This window comes from Suncus etruscus, chromosome 3, assembly GCF_024139225.1.
Source record: "Suncus etruscus isolate mSunEtr1 chromosome 3, mSunEtr1.pri.cur, whole genome shotgun sequence".
Classification (NCBI taxonomy): Eukaryota; Metazoa; Chordata; class Mammalia; order Eulipotyphla; family Soricidae; genus Suncus; species Suncus etruscus.
In genome coordinates, this window is record NC_064850.1 from 88,917,607 (window position 1) to 88,928,921 (window position 11,315).

Genomic DNA, 11,315 nt, shown 5'->3' on the forward strand with positions numbered 1-11,315 from the left:
TCCCCAAAGAAAAGTCCACACTGCAGTCAAAGGTTACCAGTCTCCCAGGGCTGAGGGATTTCTTCCCTCTAGCAGCTAGTAAGGTTCACCCTCTCTCTGGACTTTGATACTTCCAGGCACTCTTGGGCAGTCTGGTATGTCCTGCACCCCAGGCACAGCTTCTTTCTATCCACAAGGCACACTTGTGCAACTGGGGAGAAAGCAGGTATTAGAAAGAGAGGAGGGAAGGTGTGATGGCCATTAGGATGACCATGACTTCTGGGCACCATCCCTCAAAGAGGGACTTTTGAACAAAAGTTAATGTTTAAATAAAGAGACCTCAGCTTCTGTTGAGAAAGATGGGACCTGAAGTCTGAGACTTAAAAGAACCTTAAATGCTGGAATATTGGAAAGAGAAGATTTTTTGCTATTCCTCAGCTCCCTCTGAGGCTTGTCTGTCCCCAAAAGTCTGATTGATTGAACAGAGAATATGTAGAAAAATTAGAGGGCCTGGACCCGAGCCAGTGTGCACACCTTGGTTCTCTCAGTCCCAAGACTGTCCTCAGATCTCCGTGGCTATGATGTCCTCATAGGGGATGTCAGCACCTTCCAGATCAATCTCAAAGGGCTCTGCTGCCCCTTCTCCATGGCTCAGCTGCCGCAAGGCCTTCTCCAGGTGCTGGTTTCGCTGGTACATCGCTAGATAGCTCTGTTGTAGCTGCTTCTGGTACTGGATCACCTTCTCTTTCTCTTCCTTCCACACCAGTCGCTCATGCTGGAAACCTGAGGACATCTGGTCATGGCCTTGTCGCTCCTCCTTTAGCTCTGCCCGTAGCCTCTCTAGCTCCCGTTGCAGAACAGGGATGTCCTCTGAGAAAGTGGGCCCCAAACATATACCATCCCGCTGCAGAGTGACCTGGGCCCGCAGCTCCAGCAGCTCCTGCTCTAGCAGGTTCACTTTTTCTCTCAGGAGTTCCGACTCATTCTTCTTGCGCTGCAGCTCATTCTCACAGACCTCCAGCTCTAGCCCCTTGGTGTGCAGGGCACTCTCCAGATCCTGTGTCTTTAACTCCTGACCCTCCAGCTTGCCCCGCATGTCCTTTAACTGTGCCTTTAGGCTGAGTATCTCACTGGCCTTGGCATTGACCTCCATCTGGGATTCCTTCAGCTGCTGCTTCAAGAGAGAGATCTCCCCTGTCTTCTGGCATACCTGGTGGGGTGGGTATAGAGATGGGGAGAAGAGAATGTAAAGAGGTAAGGTTTTCATTGTAGGGGAAATGTCATCAAAAATCATCTTAAAAATTTAAGCTTGTGAGCCCGGAGAGATAGCACAGCGGCGTTTGCCTTGCAAGCAGCCGATCCAGGACCAAAGGTGGTTGGATCCCGGTGTCCCATATAGTCCCCCGTGCCTGCCAGGAGCTATTCTGAGCAGACAGCCAGGAGTAACCCCTGAGCACTGCTGGGTGTGGCCCAAAAAACAAACAAACAAACAAAAAAAAGAAACAAAAATTTAAGCTTGTCTGGGATCAAGATGGCTCAACAGACTAGAGTATTTGCCTGGTTCACATAATGTCCTGGGTTTGATCCCTGTCTCTGCACAGCAGTTTCCTACCACTATGGTGTATGGCTCTGGGAGTATCCCACCTTCTACTTTCCTCAGAAAGAAATTAATCTAATCATTACAAGATTCTTAAGTATGGGTGCCTTGACTCATAAATGCCAAGCCCCCTTTTGAGGTAAGACTCCTTTTAATAGTCTCTCTAATTCAGTGTTCAAATTTCAATCTATATTTGATTAAAATAAACCTAACTATATATAAACACTGATCAGGGTTTAATCTACCTACTAATACACTGTAACTATTTAACGCCAATAATAGTGATTTCAGCATCTGCCAAATTTCTAATACATGTTGATGTTCATAACCTTACCCATACATACATTATGCATTCTCCCTCTCTTGCTGGTTTAAAGATCAGCCAAATAGTGGGCAATTGTGTCCCTTTTGTACCTTCATTCATCAGAATCAAAAGTTGGTCAATTTCTTAATGAGAGAAGTAGAATGCCTGTCTCAAATGCAGAAAGGGTTGGGAAGGAGGGAGGGGGGCATTGGTGGTGGGAATGTTGCACTGGTAAAGGGGGGGTGCTCTGTTTATGACTGAAATCCAACTACAATCATGCTTTCAATCATGGTGCTTAAAGATATTATATATATATATATATATATATATATATAGAGAGAGAGAGAGAGAGATTTAAAAAAATTGGTCAATTTCAGAAGCCCAGCTTCATGACTGAACTCACTTAAAATGAGCAGACTTCGGGTTAAATAACTTAAAATAACCAGACTTCGGGTTAATAACTAGGAATATTTTTGGAGTGAGGGTGAGCTGTATAGAAATGCCCCACCAGGGGCCAGAGAGATAGCACAATGGTAGAGTGTTTGCCTTGCATGCAACTGACCCAGGATTGACAGTGGTTCGAATCCCAGCATCCCATATGGTTCCCGAGCCAGCCAGGAGCGATTTCTGAGCACGGTCAGGAGTAACCCCTGAGTGCCACTGTGTGTGACCCCAAAATAAAAAAAAAAAGAAGGAAAAAAAATGCCCCACCACTGGAAAACCCAGCAGCCTCTACCCACACACCTTCCATATTCCTGAGAGAAAAATGACTCAGTTCTTCTACCAAGCTCCAACAGAAACTATTGACAATCTGTGCTAACCAGGCAGTCTTGGGCTGATAGTTCTGTGACAGTCTCAGAATGGGTGGGGGCAAATTCCCTTTTCTGCATGAACCATAACAATCCAGTACGGCACTTTATACCTTCCAACAGAAAAGGCCCAGCTTCACAACTTAACCTTATCAAAACTCTAAGACACTAAATTTGTTTCAGATTTATAGATCTTGAAAACCTAAAATTTTCACAGTAATGCCAGCCCAGAAGCATAACAGAAAAACTGATAGAAAAGTAATGTAGTAATCTACCAAGTTCTGTAAGTCTAAAGCGTTAGACAGAGGCTTAATTAGCAGCAACTGTAGTCCAGAATCCTTAGACAATGATTTTAGAAACACCACAAGGAGATATCACATTTATTTCAAATTTATCCTTGTTGATCAATATTTTGATAATTCCATTTCCCTTTGTTTTATAACAAATAATATAAAGTAAATATTTTGTATCTGCAAGGGGGTGGAGGATAGTGGTGGATAAAAAATTGGGAACAGTGGTGAAGGAAAGGTCACACTGGTGTTTGAATGTGCCTGAAATTATTGTATTATGAACAACTTGGTAAGTTATTATAATAAAAAATAATGATTTTTTAAAGTTTTATAATGAAAACCAGAGCACTGAATCAAACCTATGTGTCTCCAGGGTAGGGCACTGGCCTTTGGACTGTATAAGGTCCACAAAATCCTGTGGTCCGGCCCTGATACATACAGGAATAGAAGCATGCTTCTTAATGGCTGCCATGGCCTATCTGCCTATTATTGTATGGCTTGCAACTGATGTTATAAACACAAATAGGCCTTGGTTGAAAAAAGATCCTCATTTCTGCTTTGGGGTCTTTGTCATTTGTGGTTACAAGTGGCTTAGAAGAGTACTGGCAGATGACACAAATGGTTATATCTTGAATCTTTCCTGGTGACCATAGGAAAGATGATATGAAGGAAGAAGGCCCTGGCCTAGGCCCTACAGCATGCAAGCTATTGATATTTTTTCACCTTACTCACATAGTAAGTATATTTTGTTTCTTCACTCTCATGAACCAACTATGAAGCACTGCATTATCCTGAAGAAAATTAAGCAGAATCACAAAACTTGGTCAGGACCAAGAACGCTTTTCTAGGGACAAGCCTGTGTTTGCTTCAGTAACAGAATGGAGACAACAGCATGGAGTCATGGTTAAACATGGCACTGCTTTGGAATCTTTGTTTGATCACTTATGATACAGTATTATGTACCATGATACTATATGGTACAATGTCTAAGAATGTTAATTTACAGGGCCAGAGAGATAGGTATCTGCCTTGCATGAAGAAAACCCTGGTTCAATACATATAGTGTTAACCCAGCACTACATATAGTTCATCAAGCACTACTAGTCCTGTCCCCCATCCTGGGGTGGGGGGGAAATAAGTTCTAAACCAAACTATTTGGATCAAATTCTGGCTTTGGTACATACTCTATGGTGACCATGAGCAAATTATTAAGTTAGTTATCGAGTCATTTAGCTATCATGACCTCTCTGTGCCTCTATTTCTTTAACTGTAAACTAAGGTTTAGGAATAGCTTATTCCTAATAGTAACTTTTTTTTTTTTTTTTTGTGGTTTTTGGGTCACACCCGGCAGTGCTAAAGGGGTTATTCCTGACTTCATGCTCAGAAATTGCTCCTGGCAGGCACGGGGGACCATATGGAAAGCCAGGATTTGAACCGATGACCTCCTGCATGAAAGGCAAACGCCTTACCTCCATGCTATCTCTCTGGCCCCCTAATAGTAACTTATTCCATAAGGTTGGTTTTTATTTTTGTGTTGGTTTGTGGAGAGTTCAGCAGGAATGCTTGCCTTGCATGCTGGCAGTGTGGGTTTAATCCTCAGTGCCTCTTATGGTCCTTCAAGCCACATCAAGAGTAATTCTTTTGATTTTTGGGTCACATCTGGCAACGCTCAGGGTTACTCCTGGTTTTGTGCTCAGAAGTTGCTCCTGGAAAGCACGGGGGACCATATGGGATGCCGGGATTCGAACCACCATCCATCCTGGATCAGCTGCTTGCAAGGCAAACACCCTACCGTTGTGCTACCTCTCCGACCTCTCAAGAGTAATTCTTGAGTGTATAGCCAAAAGAATTAAAATGATGTGTTGGCATAAAGATTTCATAGTTTGTTTTATGTCTTGTTTTGCTATGAAGTCTGGCTAAACAACCTGGGAATTAGATCAGAATAATGTCCATCCATAGTTTCAGATAGACATATAAGGTTGATGCTGAATGCCTGCTTCTAGTTCTGGAGTTCAGAGGTTCCTGAGTCTGGCTGAGAAACAATGGCTGAGGTAGAGTCTCTGCCACTTTGAATGAAGGAGAAAAGGGAAATAGGATGACAAAAAGCACTTTCCCTTTTTCAAACTACTCATTTCCCCATCTATATCTTTCTTAGAAAGAGTTCTATACCTCCTTTCCTTCTAACACTCAATACCCCAATTTCCTGGATGAGGACAGTATTGATCTGATCAGACACAGTGGGCCCTAGGCCCTTTTGTTTGATGGAGTAAATGGCACCTGGAGAAAATATCATCTCTCAGACCCTCCCAGTCAGAAAAGCTGCTTTTCACTGGACAGGATATAACAGTTACATGGATGCTGCAGCAAGGTCAGCCTCAGATGCCTCATTTTTAGTATTTCTGACTGTGAGAGTTCTTTTTTAGTACTCTATATTTCCATTCCAGCCTACTGAAATAAAAGCTCCACTTAGACTTCTACACAGAGTGGTCAATTCTGTCCCTAAAACTTGCAAGACATGAAGTCTTAATAATATGGGTTTGCCTTCCCTCAAAAGCAAAAAATTTTTTTTTGTTCATGGCTTATGTTTCTTTTGAGCCTCCAATGAGTGAGTACATATAATGAGTTCCATCTCAAAGAGCTGATAGTCCAGGATATATTAGTTCTTTGGATTTGAGCTTCATAGTCAATATCCTACTTGGTAAACTCAATTCTGGTATCACAACACACTGATATGGGGAAAGAAAAGGAATCTCAGATTATATCTTGTTCCTGCAACAAGATTTATGAATGGCTTTTCTTAGCTTCAAGAATCTGGAACTTGGCTTTCTTCCCTCTGAAGAAGCCTGTGTTCTCCCTTAAACATCTTTATCTTTTCCTCCTCCCTCACATTTCTATATGTATGTTTATTTAAGTTATTTTACTTCACTAAAAATGTTTTATTGTTTGTTTTCATTTTCTTATCTTTTACTTAGTTACTTTATTTAAAGACTGGTTATAAAATTGCGGCTACAAAACTGTTCATAATACAGTTGTTTTATTCCCCACAGATACAAAGCTATTCATAGTTGAGTTTTCAGTTATGCAACGTACATGACCGTTCACCAGCATGCATTTTTCCACCACCAGTGCCCCTGGTTTCCCTCCCAGCCCTCTCCCCTGGTGCCTGCCTATGGGACAGACATTTCTTCTTCTTCTTCCAAGAGCCCTAGACAAACCATCTTCTAAGAGTTGATGTGATCAAGGGCTGAAGACATAGCTCAGAGGATTTTTTCCTTTCTCCCTCTTTTTGTTCTCCTTTTCATGCCTCCCTTTATTTCTTCTTCTTCTTCTTCTTCTTCTTCTTCTTCTTCTTCTTCTTCTTCTTCTTCTTCTTCTTCTTCTTCTTCTTCTTCTTCTTCTTCTTCTTCTTCTTCTTCTCCTCCTCCTCCTCCTTCTTCTTCTTCTTCGTCTTCTTCTTCGTCATCTTTTCTTTCTTCTTCTTCCTCCTTCTTTCTTTTTCTTCTTCTCTTCTCTCCTTCTTTTTCTTCTTCTTTTTCTTCTTTCTTCTTCTTCTTCTTCTTCTTCTTCTTCTTCTTCTTCTTCTTCTTCTTCTTCTTCTTCTTCTTCTTCTTCTTCTTCTTCTTCTCTTTCTTTTTCCTTCCTTCCTTTCTCCTCCTCCTTCCTTCTCCTCCTTCTTCTCTTCTTGCCCTCTTCCTTCTAGACACTATGGTTTGCAATACTGTTACTGAGGGATATCATGCCTATCATTTAATCTTCTTTCAACACCCAGTTCTTACCCAAAGTGATCATCTCCAGCTGCCATTGTCATAGTGGTCTCTTCTCTACCCTAACTTCTCTATCCAGTGAGAAGCTTTATACTGTGGACTGGTTGGTTCTCCTGGTCCTTCTGGCCCTCATCTCTATTGCTTTGGATATTATTACATTAATATCTTTTTCACTAAAAATGTTTTAAAGAATCTGAAACTGGTGATAAATGTGTTGGTGTTATGTCCATGAGAAATGATTATTAAAAACATTAAAACAAAAATGTTGTATAATTTTAAAATGCAATAAAATTCTAAAAAATAATTCTGAAACTTTTTGGCCAAAGAAATACCACAGGAACTCACCTTGCATGTGGCCAAATGTGGTTTGATCTCCCAACACCACCTATGGTCACCTGGTGACCACCATGGTTCACTCCTGAGTTAGGTATAGTCCTTGAGTACTGCCAGTCAGTTACGATCACACACACACACACACACACACACACACACACACACACACACACACACACACACACACAGTCTTCTGAAACATTAATTCAGTTCGATGGGTATTTGGGTCTAAATATCATCAGGCAGAACCTGAAAGGAAGACACACAGGTACCTAGCCATCCCAATTCTGATCAATTGGTCTTACCTCCCACTGGGTTTCTTCCAGTGTTGGCACAAAGTTGGTTTTCTCCTTCTCATAGGATCTGAGTTTGGTTTCCAGCAGATCCTGCTCCTTCATAAGGTTTTCAAGCTCCTGTCGTAGCTGCCGCTTCTCCTGCTGAAGTTGAAGCACCTGAAGGTGTAGCACCTGCTGGGTACGCTGGCTCTTCTGAGAGGCCTGCTTCAACCTGCCTCCACACTTGTGCTCCATGCCTTCTAGTTCATCCTTGCAGTGTCGCTGTCGTTCTTCATAGACATGGCTGGAGGTCAGCTCCTTCTCATCAAAGCTGCGATGAAGTTTCTGCAGCTCATTCTCCCTTTCTAGCAGTTTCTGTTCCAATTCCTGGATGGTACATTCATCAGTAGAGATGGGGGAACGAATGCATGAGGAACCCTTATCCACCTTGCCTGGATGGGCAAGCTTGCTGCCCCCATCAGAGAAAGACAGAGCCTTTAAACTCATCATGTTATTGTCCTGGAGGATGATGCCTTGAGTAATGTTGTGAGCTGAACCCCCAAATCGACTGGTGGGTCCCACGGGGGTGACCAGTGGGTCAAGCTGGTAGCTGCTGCTGGTGCTATGTGTGGGCAAGCTGGACATGGAGTTTCGGCCTGAATCAGAAAGTGCCCCAGAGCACAGGCCAGGCTTTAGCTCTTGCTCCTTGGGCTTCTCTGGAGGGGCAACATGTATCTGGTGATTAGTACTATCAGGAGATGAGTGGAGGATGGTTCCTGATCGTGGTAGCATGGGCTTGAATGCTGTGGGTCTCACAACACCCTTCTTTTCTGAGCCCTAGAAAAGAAAAGAATGTGAGACTTAAACTGCAACTACTAATCTTTGGGATGTGCCCATCAAGGGGTTGGAGGGAGCATGGGAACACAGGTTGAGGAAAGCTTACATTGGTGATAAAATTGGTGTTGGAATATTGTACACCTATGGCTCAAATATCAATAACTTAGTAAATCAAAGTTCTCTACTAAAACTAAAAAAGAAAAAAGTGTAAGAACCATACTGATTCAGGATCTCTTGATAATATTCCTACCTTCTCAAATTGTGCCAGTCACAGTCACAGTCCTTTTCCCAGATGTGTCCATAGACAATTTAGCCTATTTGTATGGCTAATATAGTGATTATCTCAATAATGATGAATTATCGCACACCGATAGACATAAAGACATAAACCACCAACTGTCACCAGGTCTTTCCAGCCATTTTTAATTCCTGAATAGCCTTTTCAGTTTTACAAGCTGAGGTGCAGGTTCTGTATTTTTTTTTTTTTTGGTAGTAGTATCGAATATGGACAGAAAGCTGGACAAGTGTGACATATTTGTGCTAGCCTTCCAGATGACTGGAGCAAGAATACTAATTACAATCCCTTGAAGAGTTGGAAGATCATTTAAAATGGTCATTTCTATTAGTAAAATACACTACATCTTACAAATCCTTTACTTTTAAAAACTCTATGCAAGCAGATAGGACTTTTCTAGTGGATGGATAAATCTAGAATGAATTCATTCTCTCATGGTGGACTCAGACTAAACAGGAAGACTACATTCATGGTGGTCCAAGAGCAGTTGAGTTGGTACGAGGACTGGGCTTCTGACTACACACACACACACACACACACACACACACACACACACACACACACACACACACTTTTTTTGTCTTTCAGCTAGAAAGATAGTATACTATGTAAGACAATTTTCCTTGCATATGGCTGACCTGGGTTGGATCCCCAGCATCCCATATGGTGCCCAGAGCCAGTCAGAAATAATCTCTGAATGCAGAGCCAAAAGTAAGCTCTGAGTGTGGATTCAACTCCTCTTTCCCCCCAATAAAAAGAAAGAAATTTATTGCCTGAATTAATTTATTGCTGAATTAATCACAATAAACATCCAGTTCTTCCTTGTCACCAAGACATGTATGTCATCACTGAATCTACATCCAAGAGGTGTCCTTTCCAGACTTTCTGTATCTGCTTTCCCAGTCACAGCACTCTCTCCTCTTCCTGTGTTCTTAAAAGTGCTACTGTTGGGCTCTACTTAGAAGTAGTGTTTCTGTATTACAGAGTTTAATTACCAACACAGCGGGAGTGAGAGAGATGAGAGGATGCTTCTATTGACCACCTACAGCTATATGCCAGCAGAGCACCTAGCAGGGGTCCTCAAACTTTTTAAACAGGGGGCCAGTTCACTGTCCCTCAGACCATTGGAGTGTCTAACTATAGTAAAAACAAAACTTATGAACGAATTCTTATGCACACTGCATATATCGTATTTTGCAATGAAGAAACAAAACAGATACAAATACATTATGTGGCCTGCGGGCCATAGTTTGAGGACCACTGACTAGGGGCTTTTATTTTTCCTTTTCTCTTTATGTAAGGGCTGACTTTACACTTCTTTTTTATTTTAGAGCATTACTAACGGTGCTCAGGGCTTCTTCCTAGTTCTGTGTTCAAGGGTCATTCCTGAAGCCAGAGAGATGGGAAAGCAATAGGGCAATTCTCCTGGTGGACTCAGGGCCATTTGGAGTATTGGTAATCAAACCTAGGTTGGTAGCAAGCAAGGCTCCCTACCCATTGTACTATCACTCTGGCCACTCTGGCCCCATGCTCTAAGCTTGTAAATTAGGAACTGACAGAGTTTCAATTTCATTGTACAATTTTTGATCTATATAATGTGGTCAAGAAAGTCTGCCTTCATAGTACTGTTCTGCAGTCTTGAAGAATTAAATATTTAAGTCTTCATACTAGCTCTCCTCCAACCCCCATTTTGCATCCTTCTTTCTTTCAAACCACTTATTATTACTAGAACACCCCCTCACATCCCCCACATGCCCCCCCCATACACACTTACCATTTCTAGTTCATTGGAGTAGGGCATGAGTTTGGGTGGGGTAGAAGGGCTAAAGTCCAGTCCAGTTTGACCCCCTATGTCCCCACTGGACAACGCAGTATAATCTGGATGGTGGGTACCCCGGGTTTTCTGGCTGACCTTGATGTAGAAGAAATCTTCACTCTTGCCCATTTTGGAGCTAGACTTGCCGTGACCTGGGTCCTGGGAGAAGCCAAATTTCAGCAGCCCGTCAGAATACCTATTGAGCTTTTTGAGGTGAGAAGACTTACGCAACTTATACTGAGAAGCACGACAATGCTTGCTATTGAAACTGTGGCCAGAGATAAGGCTGCTGACACTGCCCATGGTGACTTGGGACCAAGGACAGGTGGCAGGAAACAGGCACTTGGTGTAACTGTAGCTGTAGGGTGCAGTCCTGGTTCAGCAAGAAGAATATGATCATAGCAAATGCCTCCCAGAAACTGGAAAAGCCATTGACCTGGAGGGAGACAAAGGTAGAAGTCAGACTAGGCAGGATGGTCAGTGGTTCTCAGTAGTTATATGAAGAAGTCGTTCTGGGCAGTAAATAAATGCCATAAGTAGAGCAGTTTTCTGGGCTATCCATTTTATTCATCCTGTGTTGCTAATACAATATTTAGAATACTCTAAGCATTGGGAAACAATAATAAGTGCTGTAGAGACTGTTCAGTCTCTACACTTATCATAAACAAATCAGTCCTATCTCAAGATACATAACTGAGTCAGTAGGGAGTAAAGTAATGTAATTTGGATAGAATGCGGAATTACATGTTTTATACTGTGAATACAAGAGAAAGTTTTGAGAACACCAAGAAAATGAGGGAGAAATTTACATGGAAATCTGAGGGAAGAGGAAATAGTTGAACTAGTTCAGAATTACTAATGACAGTAACAGTGAGGGTTTGTCAAGCAAAGACTCTATTCCACCTGGGTACCAGTTAGCAAGGAAGGCAAATGAAAATGGAAGTCATATAACAAAAAGGCACATGGCAGCACAGAACTTGGTGGGCCATTAGCATCTTGACTTTTACTTTGACCTG

The 11,315-nt window shown here is 42.2% G+C and overlaps 1 protein-coding gene across 1 annotated transcript; it reads right to left on the reverse strand.

Annotated features, from left to right (window-relative positions):
* Positions 1–541: 541 nt before the first annotated feature.
* LZTS1 (leucine zipper tumor suppressor 1) lies at positions 542–10,622 on the reverse strand. The gene is made up of 3 exons (XM_049771007.1): positions 10,258–10,622; positions 7,382–8,188; positions 542–1,189 (listed from the first exon to the last, which is right to left on the reverse strand). Exons 1-3 carry the CDS (start codon positions 10,600–10,602, stop codon positions 542–544), a joined length of 1,800 nt encoding a protein of 599 aa, XP_049626964.1. The 5' UTR covers positions 10,603–10,622.
* Positions 10,623–11,315: the final 693 nt, after the last annotated feature.

Excerpts from the sequence above, each read along its gene's own strand:
- LZTS1 (XM_049771007.1), bottom strand. The coding sequence starts at position 10,602 with ATGGGCAGTGTCAGCAGCCTTATCTCTGGCCACAGTTTCAATAGCAAG. Across the intron at positions 8,189-10,257 it reads ACTCCAATGAACTAGAAATG|GGCTCAGAAAAGAAGGGTGT; the intron begins GTAAGTGTGTAT and ends TTTCTTTTCTAG. Across the intron at positions 1,190-7,381 it reads TGGAAGAAACCCAGTGGGAG|GTATGCCAGAAGACAGGGGA; the intron begins GTAAGACCAATT and ends CCACCCCACCAG.